The sequence below is a fragment of the Diabrotica undecimpunctata genome, chromosome 6, assembly GCF_040954645.1.
Source record: "Diabrotica undecimpunctata isolate CICGRU chromosome 6, icDiaUnde3, whole genome shotgun sequence".
Taxonomy (NCBI): Eukaryota; Metazoa; Arthropoda; class Insecta; order Coleoptera; family Chrysomelidae; genus Diabrotica; species Diabrotica undecimpunctata.
The window spans coordinates 141,111,987-141,131,423 of NC_092808.1; the positions used below are offsets into that span (position 1 = coordinate 141,111,987).

At 32.6% G+C, this 19,437-nt stretch overlaps 1 protein-coding gene across 1 annotated transcript; it reads left to right on the plus strand.

Moving 5' to 3' along the window:
• Positions 1-1,352: 1,352 nt before the first annotated feature.
• LOC140442878 (uncharacterized) lies at positions 1,353-16,039 on the plus strand. The gene is made up of 2 exons (XM_072533838.1): positions 1,353-1,490; positions 15,032-16,039. Exons 1-2 carry the CDS (start codon positions 1,479-1,481, stop codon positions 15,851-15,853), a joined length of 834 nt encoding a protein of 277 aa, XP_072389939.1. The 5' UTR covers positions 1,353-1,478; the 3' UTR covers positions 15,854-16,039.
• The last annotated feature ends 3,398 nt before the right edge of the window (positions 16,040-19,437 follow it).

Consider the following 19,437-nt stretch of genomic DNA (forward strand, 5'->3'; position numbering starts at 1 on the left):
TATTCTTCGACAAATAAATTTTAACGTTCCATCTTATCCAGTGAAAAATTCGATTACGTTCACAAATACACAAGCTAGAACTAATCTTATGTTAAATTCTCCTTTATTTCTCATGTGCAACTATTATAATTCCTTAAACGCTTACTGCGATATATTTCACTGCAGTTTAAGGAGCTTACTAGGATGGCTGAGATCTACCTAGGTGATTGAGTAGTTTCTTTATGTTAAGGTAAAATACTCGAAAAATGTGTTACTTAGTTAGTACTTATGAATTATTAATATATCATTTAACTTTAGTATTGTATTTTGTCCTATAAATGGATTCTGTTGGACAATAAACGCTATTATTATTATTATTATTATTATATAGTGATTGAAGAATTTAATACATGTGATTTCCGTGAATAGGTTAAACAGCATAATAAATTTAAATGGAATAGCAATTGAATTTAGTTCGGTGAAAATATAGCCAATAATTTTATTTAAATTACAAACAACAGTAGCTGGGAAGCAATTTTACATAGTTATTGTACTAAATAGAAACATAATGTCGACTTTTTTAAGATTAAAAGTACACCATTAATGTTTTCTAAAGATCATTTACAGAAAATCGGAGTCCTCCTAACAGGCAGTTGTGAGTGTGGAACTAACATTAAAAGCTTTCCTGAACTTTAATGTACTATTAAGTGAACATAATACAAAAATTGTGAAACTATGTAATCATGAAATTTTGGCAAAAAATTAAATTAAAGATGTAATTGAAAAATTGATCGTTTGAATGGATATTTCCTTTGTATATGTACCTATATGTTGCATATCTATCTAATCGTAGTTATGTCCTGTGTGTTATAATGAAGTAGCATTAATTAACCCCTGAGCATGAAAAATGTCCTCCCTATACAATCCTGTATGAAAGAATATCAATATTTATATGTAATTACGTGGCTAAATATTCCAAACCAAAGACAAAAATATAAAAAAAAATATTGTAGAACAGCATTTTTTAAATCTAACATTAATTGACACTTAATTAACACTTAACATTTAATTAACACTTTATTATTTGATATCGATTAAGTATATTATAATAGAAAAAACTAACTTTGAAATAAAGATATGCGTATTAGGAAAATGTTAATTACGTATATCAGAATTATAATTCATTTGGAAATATAACAGTAACTTTAAACTTTTTTTTTAAATAAATAATACATAACGTTCTATCTCTTACTACGAAAAAGATACTACATTAAACATAAAAAATCCTCGAGCATGCTATCTCTCTCGGCTCGCTTCTTGGCGGGCTTCAAGAACCCACGAAATGTGAAAGGGGACCTTGCAGCTCTTGGGGAGGTACTCTTGCGGGGATTTTTAGCTTTGGGGGGACTTCATATATACAGCGTGGGGCTGAAGTGTAAAGCATAGTCTTTTAACAGTCCTAGTTCTAGGAGGTTAGGGAAATCATTTATCTCAGCAAAATGAAAATTTTGGTGAGTACACGATAGTGGATTGTGATAATGGTGGTGTGTGAAAATGCGCGATTTTTTAAAAAGTGTTAAAACAGTGTATGATAGAGGGTGTCCCTGATTAGTAGTATGTGGCGGAACAATTTAAAATATATACATCAGTCAATTTTTTTATTCTAATAAATCTTTTAATGAGTTTTCTATACTTGGTTATCCTTTTATGTCTTTTTTACTTAATCATCAATTTTAAAAGATAAAATCAACACAAATTAATCAATTTGATAATTATTTTGATGGGACACCCAGTAATTCATTTTTTTAGAAGTTTTTGAATTTTATAAGGTTGCTTTACATTTTTTATTATATACGAGAACAAACAAATTAAAATTTTCAGTAATTAAGAAAAAATCCCTAAATTGGTATAGGTTTGGCAATGTGTTAAGATATTTATCCAAAATTAAAGTCATTTTTATTGCGGTTTTTTAATATCTACAAACGTTAATAAAAAAGAATTAATTTTACAATTTTTGCAAACTAATAAGTAGATTAAATAAAAATCTACCTATATCGTAAGAAATAATGCAAAAGTTTATATTTACTTCAGTTAGGAACAAGCAGTAGTTTATCAAAATTAACTTTATAATTATTTTGGTTGTTATTATATGTTTGTTTCATCATTTGTATAAGTTTTCAATTAAATTATAGTTTTTCACTTATTAACTGAGAAACAAGTAGTAGTTTATCAAAATCAACTTTATACATAATTATTTTGGTTCTTATCGTATGTTTGTTTCATCATTTGTTTGAGTTTTTCACTTAAATTGCTAATTGGTTTAGAAATACACGTCTGTCTTCTGTTTCCGCTAACTCTTGGAGAAGCTTTCGATGTTAGTCCAGTTTGATTTCTTCTTTTTCTTCCTTTATGATTTTAGGTCAATTACCTGTTTTATACAATTATTTTTATTGTTATTCCGTTATAAAATATTTTGTTTTATTGTTTTTTACTCGTTATTTCATCGCTCCACCACTTCCGTGAATGGCTGAGGCTCCAATGTTCTATTAATGATTTATCTTAAGCGAATCTCCCTTCCTTAAGCGAAGAGAATGTATGTATGTGATTTTAGCACATTATGTGTATCAATGCTCTAGTATACGCATTCAGATATATCTTAAAATATGTGATTGATAATTCGGTTAGTTTTTGAGCTATGAAATACTTAAAAAACCATTTTGTAGGTATTTTTAAGAACAATTAGATCATTTAACTTATTTTTTTTTTAACCCTTATTGTTAAAAGGGTTGTAATTGAAGGGTCTTGAACAAGTCACTAATCACGAATAAATGTAAACTTTGAACAGTAATATCTTAACTAAATTTTGTCTTACAACATACCGAAAAAAAAACAGAAATACCGAAATAGTTTTTCATTTTGTTTTTTTATTAACAAACATTTTTCTTTCACTTTAATACCAAATTTTTTCAAAAATAAGCACTTTGAACCGGTTAAACTTCCACATTGGCCTTCGAAATTGATTTCCTTCGAAATAGAATGGACCATTTAAGGTTGCTGTCTATAAAAATACCAAGAAATTTTACAGAATCAACGATACTGATCTGGCAATTATTAAAAAGCAAGGGTTAAAGAGCTCCTTTACAGGATAATGCTACTATCTTATCCATCTTAAAAAAAATTAGAGTCGGACCAGGTTTTTATTTTAGATAGATTAGAAGTTGTAGATGCATGAAGAGTTGCAATATTAGAGTTCCTCGAGGCGATACTGATATAATCAGCAAAAAGAAAATTTTTTTATCAATTTTAAAGTGAGTGATCTCATTTATAAAATAAGGAAAAGTAGAGGACCCAATACTGAACCTTGTGGTACTTCACATATAATGCTTTCGTGACTAGAGTCACTATCATTTGCTCTAACTAGTTGTTTTCTATTTTCCAAATAAGATTGGAATAAATTCCAAGAAATACCTCGAATTCCGTAGAAATTTAGTTTTTTTTATCAAAATGTCGTGATTTACATAATTAAAAGCTTTGGCATAGTCGCAAAAAACAATGACAGTGTAAAGATTATTGTTTGGTGCTTGGTAGACCTCACGTAGTACAGAAAACATGGCATTACGTACATTTATTAGATTAAAAGTCAAACTGACGTTGTGATAAAATGTTATTTTCAACGAGAAAGGACATAAGTCGGATTTTTATAAATCTCTTAGTAATTTTGGATAGTAGTGATAGTAAGACAATCGGTTTTTTGAATTGGGGAGATAGGAAATAGGATCTTGTTTTGTAAAATAGTTAATGTTATATTTTTACTCACATTAACGAAGTATTTATTTAGATTTTCAGGGTTTTGAAAAGAAAATGTTCGAGTTATGTTAGTTTTATTTTGAAGATCGTTTATTATGGACCAAGTTTATTTTGCAACATTTTTAGAACTTCCCAGACCATTTTAATAGTACATTATTTTAGCCGTTTTGACAAATTTTAGATAGGTTTCTCTGTGCTTGGTGATATATTCAGTGACAAAGACGTTGGTAATAAATTTCTTGATTTACAGTAGTAAACGGATATTCTTGGCTGATATGCAAATACCTTTGATAGTCCAGGGTTTATGATGTTATGTTCTCTGAAAAATTGTTCCTCTACTGTGCTTTAAAGTTTTTTTACCTCTTTGTTCTATCAGTACAAAATTATCAATATATTAATAATTTTTATTTTTTTTATCGCATGCTTTATTCCACTAGAATGCAAGCTTTACATTTGATGGGAAATTGGCCTTTTCAACTTATATGCTTCCCTTTTTCTTTTGATTGATTTATCTTCGGATAGTCTCATCTTTGCTGCATTTTTTTCTGGCTTCTGATTGAATGTCCTGCTCATATTTATTTTAAAATTGCCAAAATGACTAGCTAAAATTGGTAATATAATTATGGATGAAAATGGCTATTTGCCTGCAGATTAGCATTATTTCGGCCAAAAGCCTTTCCATTTTTCTTTCGTTTTTTTATCTTAACTTTTATAAGACCATTTTTGGGAACGTTGGTAATAGTAGGGAGATCGTATTGTTTGAATACTTTCCCTACTGATTGATATATACAGTTTCTGTGAATATCTCTCTATTCTCGACTTTTATTTGCCTTACAACTAAAGTTTTGCCATTACCTTTTTTTATTGGTTTTGCTGCTATATCCTTTATAAGCAAATAAAAATTACCTCCTCTATTTGATAGCAATATTATATCGGCTGCAAATATTAGGTTTTTCATATAGTGTCTGTTAAGTGAATAATTTTGAGAATAGGTATTTCCCTACCTAACATCTCTTTTAATGTAAATCGTTGTGAATCAGTATTATAGTCGTATTATTTGTGCATAAATATGATGATCTTAATCTATCCATGGTTAATTTGACTTTTCTTTTTACTATGGCTATCCATAATTTTTTTACCACAGCGTGGAAAACTCAGAAATCATAATAGTTATGTTGTATAATTCTCGTAGATTTTATATCAAAGAAAAACGTCCCCTTCCTAGTCCCTTTGTGCTACTAAAATATCCTACGAGAATCAATTGGAGGTGTAGTCTGTAAAATTCTCTATTTTTCACCTATATGTCCTAAATAGCTGTCTGGAATCAGACAGCAAATCTCAGAGTTGAAGGTGAACACACTGACTATGTGAAATTCGTGCATGGAGTAAGGCAAGGCTGTATTTTGTCTCCTCTAATCTTTAATCTGTACTCTAAAAGAATATTTATCGAAGCTTTGCACGAAACTAAAAAAGGTATTCTGCTAAATAGTTATCGGCTAAACAACATCAGATATGCAGATGACACCATAGTATTTGCAGACAACTTAGAAGACCTACAAGTTCTTATGAACAAAATCACGTATTACAGTCAACAATATGGACTCAATATAAACGTTAAGAGGACAAAGCTTATGATAATTAGCAAGAAAAGAATAAGAGAAGGTCAACTCTACGTCAAAATCCCCTGTAGAAAGAGTGACACACTACAACTACCTCGGCACCATAATAAATGAAAAATTGACCAAGAACCAGGAGATTAGAGCACGCATCGGAAAAGCTAGATCCACCTTTAATCGGATGGAGGCCTTCTCCAAGAATCACAACCTCTCTCTTGATACAAAAGTAAGATTGCTGAGATGCTACGTCTTCTCTGTCCTTTTTTATGGTGTTGAATCGTGGACCTTGAACGAAGATATGTGCAGAAAACTAGAAGCATTTGAGATGTGGCTATATCGGAGAATGCTTAAGATCCCGTAGACTGACCGAGTCACAAATGAGGAGGTCCTCAGAAGAATGAATAAGAACCGAGAGGTACTGACCACCATCAAATCTCGAAAGTTACAGTTCTTCGGACATATTATGCGAAATTAATCCAGATATGCTGTCCTTCAAGCCATCACGAAAGGAAAGATATTTAAAAAACAAGGTCCATGAAGAAGAAGAACATCTTGGTTAAAGAATCTCAGAATCTGGTTCAATACAACATCTGTGCAGCTTTTCCGCGCTGCTGCAGATAAGATAAAGATTGCCATGATGATCGACAACATTGGTAACTCATAGGCACATCAAGAAGAAGAAGAAGAATGTCCTAAATATTCTCGCTTTTGCACAGTACGCCCGCAGTGATAACTTAATGAACCCAGGTTTTACGTAAAATACTCCTATCTCGAAAGCCTTAAGCCGAATCATAGTAGCTACAGTTAATGTCAATGGCTTTAACCCATAATGCAGAACTTTGAATATGTAGCATATTAATAGGCTTAAGCTTGTTTTTAATAGTCTCATCTACTGAAAATGGGAATCAACCTAACAACTTCCATTTTTATTTGTATTATTTGTTAATGAGTTTCTATTAAAATTATTCCTTTGGCTATTAAGATTATTGTCGAGATATGTATAATGTTTCTCTTTTCTTTGGTGCGTTTATTAAATTTCTCAATTTTCCACAATATAGAACGCTTTTTTGAAATATATGAATGACATAGATAAGCAAATGTTTTATTTTTGACTCTATGTAGATGGTCTACAATAATCATGTGGTCTTTTATAAATATATTTGCCTTTAATAATATATAAACCAGCATCATGTTTAAAAATAACAACATTTAAGAATATTTTTCTTGTTACTTAAACATTGCTTGAATTTTTTTAGCAGAATTCATAATTTTATTCTATCGTTGAATATTTTACTGTACCTTACCGTATTTCACGTATTATACACACAGATGCATCCATTATTGTATTTAATCTGTTGCTATTATTTGTAGCTTCTTGTATTATGTAAAACTACGACATTTTATCTTCTTTTTTTTACTAAAATACATTCAAATGTCAGTTACCGGTCAATTGAATCTTAAAGTTCAAGTAACAGCAGCAACTTGTTTTTGTCATGTCGTGCGTTAAATGTATTACACAAAACTAAAATATGCTCCGTGACTCTTTTGTTTCATGCTATCATTTTCATTAACGTACTAGTCAATTATGTTAAGCAATGGAAGAAACTTTTTCTAATGACAACTATTGTACTCTTTGATTGTCTTTTAAATGTTTAACAGAATAGATCAAATCGTCATTTGTACGATTTGATCAAACGAAACAAATATTTATGTCTTAATAAAGTTAATACCTTTATATATATATATATATATATATATATATGTAACAGTGCTACAGGCCATGGAGGCCCTTGAATCCTATTTTCTTTGTTTATTTTTTGCCCTTCTTCCGGTCGTTTGCTTTCTCTCTCTCTCCAATTCTGCACTCCTATACCACTTAAATCACTTTTAGCTGCTTTTAACCACTTTTTCCATGGTCTTCGTCCCTTCATTTTACCCCTGCCTCCTCCAAATAGCACCTTCTTACACAACGTTTTTCTGGCATTCGAGTGATGTCACCTAACCACCTAACTCTGTGCTTTGACTTTTTGTACAATTAGGGGTTTTCCATACATTTCCATTACCTCTTTATTTGTTCTTCTTCGTCAGTTTACATTCGCCGACCTAATTCCACTTAAAAATCTTCCGCAACACGTTTCTTGTCCAGATCTCGATTTTCATTTCATCTTTCTTATTCATAGTCCTGGTATCACAGGCATACACTGCCACTGGCCGAATGACTGTTTCATATATTCGAATGCTGCCCTACATATATTTTCTGCTTTTAGAATATTGTTTAATGAGACCATTGCTCTACTTCCTTTTAATAGTCTCTTATCTATTTCTTTTTCTTCTTTCCCTTTATTTGTTATTGTTACATCCAAATACTCGAACTGGCTGACATTTTCAATTTTGAAATCCTTTCCTCTCGTTTTAAGTGTGACAAATTTATTGTGTTCTGTTATCTCACCACGCATTTCCATATACTTTGTTTTCGCTTTATTCATATACAACCCAAACGTTCTTGCTTCATCTTCAAAGTTCTTAAAAATGTGTTTAAGTTCTCTTTTTTTGTTCTTGTTAAGAGGATTACATCATCTGCTTACGCTATAAATTGCTGTTTATAGTAGAAAATGGTACTCGTAGTTTGGATCCTGCTCTAAACTCTCCTTGGTATTCACCTACTATGCCAGGCTCGTATTTTTTCAATATATTACGTATGATTTTTGCTAATATTTTGTACACAATATCCAGTGGCGCTATCCCTTTGTAATTTTCACAATACCTTTCTTATGTATAGGGCAAATTACGGCATCACTCCATCTCTCTGGCATTTTCTCCTATCTTCACAATCTCACCATCAAATTACACAGCCTTCTTTGCAGTGGGACCCCTCTGCAGATTCTCCCCTGCTGTTTTACCGTTTTTAAGCCATTTTATTGTTTCCTTTATTTCCTGTTCTGTTGGTTCCTCTACGTACTCATCATCATTATCCTCTGATTGGCCCATTGCCTCATCGTTTGCATCTGTTCTTCAGTATTAAGCAGTTCTTCAAAATATTGTGCTCATCTGTTTTATTCCTCTGCAGTATTTCCAAGAAGTAGTCCTTCTTTATACCTACAAAAGATTGTTTTTCTGTTTCTCTTCACTTCTTGATAGAAATTTTTATTTCTTTGCTAATGTAATCCTCCTCTATTGTTTTTAATTTTCTTTCCAAATTATCTCTCTTTTTTGCCTGCAGATCCTTTTAGCTTCTTTTCTTTTCGTCGCATGTTCTGTTATGTTTCTTGGGTTCTATTATTGTCTTTTTCCAACTTTGCCTGGTTTCTTAGCATTGGTGCTCTTTTACATTCCTCGTCGAACCAGTATTCTTTTCTCTTCGCTCCTGTATTGCCTAAGCAAACATTAGCTGCTTCTATCATTGCTGTTTCGATTTTACTACATTCTTCTTCCAATGTATCAGACATTAACTTGTCTTCCTCTAATCTTGCGTCAATCTCATTTTTTAACCTCTTGTTGGTCCTTAAGTAAGGCCACTTTATATCTCTTTCTTTCTTTTAAAATACAGGTGGATCTTGTTTAAGTTTGGCTATTACCAATATATGATCACTACTGGCATTATTTTATATACGTCTTTATAGTCCAATTGTGTAATGATTATCTTCATTTTATTCTCCATTGCCAATTCTATCAATTTTATCCCGTCTAGGTTACTTTCTTGATGTAAACTTTTCCCTCCTGTTATATGCCTTGCCTATGCCTATTTCGCATTTAAATCTCAGAGGCTTAATTTCATGTCGTATTTCGGTATTTTCTCTAATATTTCTGCTAGCTTTTCGTAGAATTCGGCTTTAGTTTTTATATATTTTTGCTCCGTGGTTGCGTGTACGTTCACAATTCTTATTTTTCTATACTTTCCATGTAACCTTAAGTAACATATTCTGTCTGATCGGTTGAAAATCTACCACCAATCTTTTGATTCTATTATTTACCATAAATCCAACACCGAAGTATCTGTTAACTTCTCCACTTTTAAAGAGAGTGCTTTTCACTATTTCTACTATTTCATTTCCTAGTTGTTTTGATTCTTGCAACGTTAGCACGTATAATACATATTTCCCCATGGTATTTGTTAAGTTTTTTAGTGCTTCTACTTCGTATGTACTTCTGACATTCCACGTCCCTATTTTCAGCTCACTTCCTCTTTGATCTCCAATCTCCTTAAATTTTTGTTTCCCATTTATGTCATCCACGTATCTTTTCTCAGTTTCTAAAGGCGGAATAGCTTTTTCTTTGAGGGTATCAGAACTATACTTAAATTAAATTAGAACTACATGAAAGAAACACCAAAAACCAAAACTTAAAATATATTTAAAAAGCAAAACGGCAAAGGTTCAGATAATTACGCGACTTAAGGAATCTTATCAGGTAAAAGAGATTAAATATTAGGAAGAAATATTGTATGAGAATTTCTGGAACAACTTCTGCATGATTCATTATATTTTAGCATATTTTTTTTTCTTCTGTTCTAATTCCTAGTGAAATCTTCGAGTTTTTCAAATCTAGTAAATATTTCCTAATATTATTATCACTTATATCATGTCTTTGCTTATGTTTTTTGCCTATTAATTACTTGCTATTCTCTATTTTATTGTAAGTAGTATTTAATAAAACTAACACATTTTAATACTATATTAAAAGAAACAGTTAGATAATAGGTAAACGAATATTCTGGATTGATATCTTATACACCAATCAGCCTTGAATATTTCTAAATAGAACAGAAATTTGAAACTACAAATACCGTTAACAAGTATATCAATTCAAAACACTAATTGTTCATGTTAAAATATAAACAAACTAAAACTAATAATATAAAATTGCCTCATTCTTCTGCCAGTATTTAAAAACATCTTGTCCTTGATTTCGCGTTACTAAAACAATAGATTCAAAACATAAAGCAGTAGGTGGTTAAAATTAAAGAATAAATCATTTTTATGCAGAATATCATGAATATTGTGTGGTAGTTGCAGCACACTTTATAATAGTTTGTGTGTAGTGAGCAATGTACATGAGCACATTAGCAATTCAGATGCTCTATGAGAGTTATATTAATTCATATTTAACTGAAATATAAATAACCTGCATTTATGTATTTCTCTTTCGCAATACTTGAATCAAAGAATAGACCAACATATATAATGTTTTTCTTGTGTGTTGACTCTAAATAATTTGATAAGAAAATAAAATATCTTCTTATATGTCAATTTTACTCAATACAATAAACAATTATTTATGATGAATTATTTTTTTGTTTCGACGGTTTTTTCAAGTTATATTATTAGTTCTAGTTTTATGTTATGATATACTTGCTTAAGTTGTTTGTTTAGATGATTTCCCGCGGCCCCCAGATCAAATGACACTCGTCAGATATTTGTATAAAGTGAATAAATTGTTTTGCCTTTTACTAAAAAAACCTTGTTAGTCACAGTGTAAAATCAATAAGACTGAGTCGTATGAGCTTGACGGAAGAGGACAATTGTCGATCTTTGTCTAGAAGACGAGAAATGCTCTGCACGTCTTGTGTCAATTTGGGGGCCTCACAAGGACCTTATTAAGAAGATAGGGCTGTATGAGGAGCTTTAAGTGATAAAGGATAGCACCACAAATCTGTAAACGGTCATAGTGTGTCAGGCCAAGAGCCACCCTAATTTGTAATATGTAATATGTACAGTGTAGGATTTGTTTTCTTCTTCTTAAAGTTCTATCTCCTATCGGAGGTTGGATATCATAACGGCTATGGTCACTTTGTTGGCTGCTGCTCTGAAAAGTTGTAGTGAACTACAGTTAAACCATTCTCTAAGGTTCTTCAGCCAGGAGATGCGTCTTCTTCCTATGCTTCTTCTTCCTTGGATCCTTCCTTGCATAATAAATCTCAGCAGCTCATATTTTTCTCCTCTGGTTATGTGACCCAAATATTCTAATTTTCTTCTTTTTATGCTGTTCATAACTTCTAATTCCTTATTTAGACGTCGTAGTACCTCAGCATTGGTAATCCTTTGAACCCACTGAATTTTTAATATTCTTCTGTAACACCACATTTCGAACGCTTCTATTTTTCTTATGTGTTGTTTCTTCAATGTCCAAGCTTCCATTCCGTATAGTAAGATAGAAAATATGTAACATCTTAGAGCCCTCAATCTGAGATGCAACTGAAGGTCTCTGTTGGTAAGCATTGTCTTCATTTTCACAAATGCTTGCCTTGCAGTTTTAATTCAGACTTTTATTTCTCTGCTTTGGTCATTTTTGTCATCAACCCAGGTTCCCAGATATTTATATGTCTCTACTTTTTCTATTTGGGTTTGCTCTATCATTAATCTTTCATTTCCATGTTGCGTATTTTTAGTCCGTATCTAATGCAATAATCGTTAATTCTATTTACCAATTCTTGTAGCGATTCCAGGGTGTCTGCCATTATAACGGTGTCATCAGCGAATCTTATGTTATTTACTATTCTTCCGTTTACAGAGATTCCATCACCCAGATCCGCTATCGCTTCCTGGAATATGGATTCACTGTACACGTTAAACAGTAATGGTGACAGAACACTGCCCTGTCTTACTCCTCTCTTTATATCTATATTTTCGGACTTTTGTTCTTCTATCTTTATATGTGTAGGATTTGTCACAATATGCCTATCCAGAGCATAATGACCAATTGTGTTCGGATTTGTTTTCAGACGCTTGTTTCTTTATTGTTTACAAATCAGTCTGTAATACTGCGTCAGATATACCTTCTAGTGTCCAATACTGAATCGATTGACTTGGCATCAATTCCTTGAGCCTGATACTAAAAAGAAAAAAATTTCTGGTCTAGATTTGTAACGATTTGTATCAAGGATTTGCTTTACGGTATTGCCTAGAGAGAGACTAATGCTGGACTCAAAAGAGTTATACTGACTTCACCTCTTCCTAAGGGTTTATGATTACCAGTATCTAATCAATCCAGAAATAATATAATATCTCGTCCAACCTTCTGACTTCCATATTTCTACTGCATATTTTATAAATTAACATAAGCAGAATAAATGTAGAATAAGTCCAAGAATGTATTTACTCAGAAAAAGCTTTTAGAGCAGATCAAAGTTGATTACAATAAAAACCAAAAAATATCTTTTATAGTAACTACGAACTAATTTAATGAATGTGTCGTACCTGTTCTAAGATACCAGCTACAGACATGGGCATATACCAGGAATAAGTTCAACAGAATAAAGAAAACTCAAGGAGCCTGGGAAAAACAAATGCTTCTTTTTTCTTTTTATATAGGCATGACTCTCTATGTTTTTCAATGTGCCTCCAGTAAGTTACCGTTCCATCTTTTTTGTAGTCTTGTAGTTTTGTACTGATGCCTAGATATTTAAACTCCATCACTTGTTCTATTATCTGTCCTTCCAGCTCCAATTTACAACTGAGTAAATTTGCTATTATATCCATGCATTTTGTCTTTTTTGGGTAAATAAACGCGTTAAATTTTCGAGCGGTTATAATAAATTGGTGCAGCATACGTTGTAAATCATTTACACTTTGAGAAAGTAGTATTGCATCGTTTGCACTCCATTTGGTATTCCTTTTTAGTTCTTATTTTTTATTATTTCATCCATAATAAGGTTGAACAATAAAGGTTTCAGAGAGATTTCCTGTCTTATCCCATTGCTAGCTTTTCTATCGTTTTGATTATTCCTAAAGGTAGGTTTTGATTATTTCTCTTGCGTACAATAAGTGGATCACGTCCTTTAATTTGACCCGTCTAAATGCCTGCATAAGGTCTACGAAGCATAGATATGCTGATTTATTGTATTATAATCATTTCTCTTGTATTTGCCTAATTAAATATAAAGTGTAAGTGCATGATCTTCCTGACCTAAAACCTTGTTGTTCTTCTGCTAGTGTTATAATTTCATTCTGTTTATTTGTTATTACTTTGTGTTATTAATTTTAGGGTTGTGTTTAATAAATTCATTTCTCTGTAATTTTTTGGGTCCGATCTGTCTACCTTTTTGAAGAGAGGTATTAGAATAATTGATCTCCATTCTTGAGGAATTCTGTTTTGGTCTATTATTTTTTGGATTACTTTTAATAGTTGTTTGGTCAGATCTGGTCCTCCGTACTTAAGGAATTCGTTCGGTATTCTGTCCTTTTCTGGTAATTTTCTATTTTTTTCCTCAATATTTATATCTTCGTTTGTCATTACCTCTGGTGTTGTTGGTTAATTATTGTCACCTTCAGCAAATATGGATTGAAAGTGGTCTGCCCATGTTTTCTTTAAAATATTTTTCGTTTTTATTAGTTCGTTTATCTCTTTTTTTGTCCTCTGATCATTCTTATTTTTTTTTATGTTTTGTAGAAGTCTGTCCCATCTGTTTTGAGAAGCTCTGCTAGTATTCCCTTTTTATTTGTCTAATTAAAGTATTCGTTTCAATTCTGATTCGTTTATAACGGTTTTATGCCAGTTGTGTTTGTTCTGTTTTATAAAATGGCTTTCTTCTTTTCTTCATATTTTGTCTTCACTTCCTCTCTAAGTCATGGAGTTTTCTTTTTTGATACGTTAGTGTTCGTTACTTTCCTTTCTCTAAGTGATGCTGTTGCTGCGTTAATTAGGATTTTTTTTTTAGTTTGTCCCAGCTTTCCTCGACGTTATCGTTTTTTAATATTTCCTGTGATGCATATATCATTAAAAAACAAAATATAAATGGATACGAAGCAGAACCATAACAACAAACTCCGCTGAGCAACCTCTAAAACTAAAATGGAGGTTGAATGGAATATCAGGATACTGGACTCTGGAGAGCACATACTACCAAAAAATAAAGAATTCGATGATAAATCCGATAAAGCGATATCATTAAGAAAATTACTGTAGGTCCAATTTTAAAAGGGAGAAAGAAAAAAAAGATACATGAAGATGAATGAAGAGGCCAATCTTCATAATATGAATTAAAAATGGGCTAAAAGTACATTATGTTGACTACTTTATTGCTTTTTTATGTGGATTTAATACAGCAATATCAATATTTTTAATGATATCTAGGAGGCTGTAAATTTTTGTTGTGATGATATTTTAATTATTATTTTTTCGCAAAAAATTTTATTCAAACCATCTTGACCTATATCTTGCATTATTTTGCTCTGGATCTTCCGAGAATTTTAAGATTAACTTACAGTCACTGTAGTGATAGAAGACTTCTGGAGTAATATTGTCAACTGTTGCACTGAACTTTCTCTCCCATTATTTCTATATTTCCTCCGTTCTTTTTTCCTTGATATTTGTTCTATAATTTAAGTTTTGCGGATATTCATTTAGGTATACAGTGCAGTAATTTCGTATATTTAACAAAAGAATATACTAGAAAAGTATTTATATTAAAATCAGTAGCCTTAGTCTACTGTGGTGTCTTACACTTCTACAGCATTAATGAAAATAATACAGTTTTTACTTACTTTTAAACATCCTTGACCATTATAATTTTTAAATTTTTGTTCATTCAATTCCATTATTTTTATTTATAATATTAGTAAATTTGGTAAATTTTGTATCGTTGTAGCATTAGTAGTATTATAAAGATTTTAACATGTTAATTTTTTTTTCAGATTCTCCTTTCTTGCACTTTTGCTATCTCTCAAGCAGGATTTGCTTCTCACTACAACTTCTATCCCCAGCACTATCCAGTTATAGGTCCTGATGGTCATCCTGTAGAAACGCACGAAGTGCAAGCAGCTAAAGCTGCCCATTTAGCAGCTCACGCAGCAGCTAAATACCAGAGTGCTCCTTTGGCTCAATATGGATACGCTTCTCATAACGCTCTTCCCGTAGATACACCCGAAGTAGCTGCTGCCAAATTACAACACTACCATGACTACGCTGTCGCTGCTCAAAGGAATGGCGTTCATGCTTATGCTCCGGCTGTAGCTGTTGGACATGGCCAACCAATAGATACACCTGAAGTTCAATTAGCTAAAGCTGCCCATTTTGCTGCTCATGCTGAAGCTGCTGCCCGTTCCTACGGACATGGACACTACAGAAGACGCCGTGGAATCTACGATTTTCACATCCCTGTTTTAGATCACAATGGTGTTCCAGTAGAAACCCCTGAAGTACAAGCTGCCAAAGCCCACCACTTCGCTGAATATTCTAAAGTATTGAGCCGCCCAGGACAAAACATTCCTGATACTCAGGACTATAACAATGGCGGTGCTGGACATTACGCTGCTGCTCAATATGCTCCAGCTGCTTACTCTCACGCTCCCGTTTCTCACGAACCACTTTACTACAGAGGACCTGGAGGCCCACCAGCTCAAATTGGTCCCGATGGACAACCAATTGAAACTCCTGAAGTACAAGCCGCCAAAGCTGCTCATTTCGCTGCCTATCAAGCGGTACAGTCAGGACATCCAGGTCACTACCACTATTAGTTCAAAATTTTCGTTATAAGAGCGACTGGAGTTTGTGACTCCAAGATATTTCTTGGAGTTTCACATAGCCAAGGGCCTGCTGTTGGACAAAAGTGATATATTTTTGTATTTAGTATAATTATTTTATAAAGAATTGTTAACCTATAAAAGACTTACTTATCAATAAAATGTTAACGATATAAATAATACCCATCTTTTTTACCCTTAACTACAATACAAATATACATTGAAATATATAGATACATTGTGGATAGATTTTTAACGAATAAGACTGATTGGAAGCACGACACAAAGTATGTAGCAAAGATTCTGCTTATAGAAAAAAAATAATTTGTTGGAGGAAGTTATATTCAAGAGAAATTCTAAAGAAGATTCTCTAAAAAGAGAAGGCCATAATATTTGTATATGGATATCAATAACAAATAGTACTACATTTAATAATTATAAATTCTTTATGTGGTTGTTTTCAGAAGATCTATTCGATGAAATAACTTTCCAAAGTAATTTATAAGCTCAGAAATTAGGTGGTACAACACAATGTTTGCCAATAACTAGAAATTAAATGGAAGTTTTTATTGAAATCAATATTTTGATAAGAATTAAAACTGCCAGCTCTAAAAGACTACTGGTTCTCAAATTTAGAGATGAGAGATACTCATATTTCCAATAAAATAAAATTTTGTGCACATTACTCCTAGTGGTAAATGTCAATATGAAGACAAGAGGAGAGCCTGGTTATGATAAACTTTTTAAGATTAGACATCTTTTCAAAAAGTATTTGAAAACTTTAAGTTACCACTACGAACCCACTGGGAATCAGTCCATCGATGAATCGATATGATTCAAAAAAAGGATTCACCCGTCAATATAAAAAGAGTAGGGGCGGGTTATGATTAACTTTTTAGGATTATACCTCTGTAGAACAAGTAGTTCTACATACTTGGGATCCCTAGTCACGTCTGATAATAACGTTACGGAGGAAGTGAAGAGGCGAATATTTATTGCAAATAAATGTTACCATGGCTTAATTAGACACCTAAGATCAGATAACGTCGCAAGAAAGACAAAATGCCAAATATATAAAACCCTAATAAGACCGGTACTCACATATGGCTCAGAAACCTGGACACTTACTAAAAGAGAGGAAACGTTGTTAGCCACCTTCGAAAGAAAAATCTTACGACACATATATAAGGGCACAAAAGAAAACTGAATGTGGCGAAGACGATACAACTCTGAACTATACAAAATATACCAGGATCCGGATATTATAACATTCATCAAAATAGGACGGCTGCGTTGGATAGGACATGTAGAAAGAATGGAAGAAGGCGAAATACCAAACAAAATATTCAAACAGATGCCAGTAGGAAAAAGAGCAAGAGGAAGACCGAAACTGAGATACTTAGAACAAATAGAAAATGATATAACAACCTTAAAAATAAAAAACTGGAGAAAAAAAGCACGAAACAGATCGGAATGGAGAAGAATCCTAGAACAGGCCAAGACCCAAAAAGGGTTGTCGAGCCAGTGATGATGATGATGATGAGAACAAGTAGTTATTGGAAACTCTCAGTTACCACTACGAACCCACTGGGAATCAGTCCATCGATGAATCGATATGATTCAAAAAAAGGATTCACCCGTCAATATAAAAAGAGTAGGGGCGGGTTATGATTAACTTTTTAGGATTATACCTCTGTAGAACAAGTAGTTCTACATACTTGGGATCCCTAGTCACGTCTGATAATAACGTTACGGAGGAAGTGAAGAGGCGAATATTTATTGCAAATAAATGTTACCATGGCTTAATTAGACACCTAAGATCAGATAACGTCGCAAGAAAGACAAAATGCCAAATATATAAAACCCTAATAAGACCGGTACTCACATATGGCTCAGAAACCTGGACACTTACTAAAAGAGAGGAAACGTTGTTAGCCACCTTCGAAAGAAAAATCTTACGACACATATATAAGGGCACAAAAGAAAACTGAATGTGGCGAAGACGATACAACTCTGAACTATACAAAATATACCAGGATCCGGATATTATAACATTCATCAAAATAGGACGGCTGCGTTGGATAGGACATGTAGAAAGAATGGAAGAAGGCGAAATACCAAACAAAATATTCAAACAGATGCCAGTAGGAAAAAGAGCAAGAGGAAGACCGAAACTGAGATACTTAGAACAAATAGAAAATGATATAACAACCTTAAAAATAAAAAACTGGAGAAAAAAAGCACGAAACAGATCGGAATGGAGAAGAATCCTAGAACAGGCCAAGACCCAAAAAGAGTTGTCGAGCCAGTGATGATGATGATGATGAGAACAAGTAGTTATTGGAAACTCTCAGTTACCACTACGAACCCACTGAGAATCAGTCGATCAAATGATTCAAAGGAAGATCTTTACCACGTCAATATATGTCTATGAAGCCCATAAAAAAGGCTTTAGGGTTTGGGTTGAAGCAGATCACAGTTCGGAATATATACGGGTAAACGTGAGTAAAAACTGGGAAAACCTTACAAAAACGTGTTTTCATGAATTTATCTCAATGTCTCAAAGTCAGTTATTGAAAATTATATTTTGATAGTTATTTTACTTTCTTGTCACTTATGAGTGATTGAAAAAATCAAAAATTTATGGATGTGGTACAGTTTGCAAGGATATCAAAGGACTCCTTAGTGAGTTTCCTACAAATAAAGTAATGACTAGAGGACGATTTGACTAGAGAAGCAACTATGACGTAAAAAGGTAAGAAAACAATATTTTTGTAGTAATTTTCTCATTTCACATGGTATTACAACGCTAAAAGAGATGGGCCCTTTAAGAAATAATTTGTTCACTCTTATAAGCAGATAATATCACTCTTATGAGCAGAAATAAGCATAAAGAGCAAAAGATCGTACTTGCACATTTTTTGGCATTTTGTAGATGTTTCCTCGTCAATTCTTTTATTTTATATTCAGAAAGGAGTGAAGAACAAAAACAAAAATTGACTACAGGTTCCCTGTCTCTTATTGGCGTATAGGAGTTAAAGGTATTAGAAAGAGACATAAAAATAGCAGGAACAAGTTATAGTTAGTTTAAGAGGCATGTTCCAGTCGAGACGAACTTGGCTTTAGCTCAAAATATGCCATCTCATGGAAATCCACAGCGTTATGCCCTTTGCAGCTCTAAAAAAGAACCACAGAGAAGTAGACAACAGTGTTTCACTTGTAATGTAAGACTACCTCTATGATAAAAAACTTTTTTTATGTTGTACCATCAGGTCTGACCGTGAAACGACAACGACATTTTTGAAAAACCAAAATTTATGTGGGGAGAGAAATGCGAAGAATTGAACCGATGCTTAGGAGGAACCAAAGTGACACAAGCTTGGAAATTCATAAAAAGTATTAGAAAAGAAAGAAAAGATGAGGGAAATATAAACCTGATTCAAAATAAAAAGTGGGAAAAATATTACGAAACGCTATTAACAGAAAGTAGGCACGAATTTATGGAAAGACCTGACCATATCTCAGTGACAAAAAACTCAGAGGTGCATAAGATAAACAAAGAAGAACTGAAGAAGAAT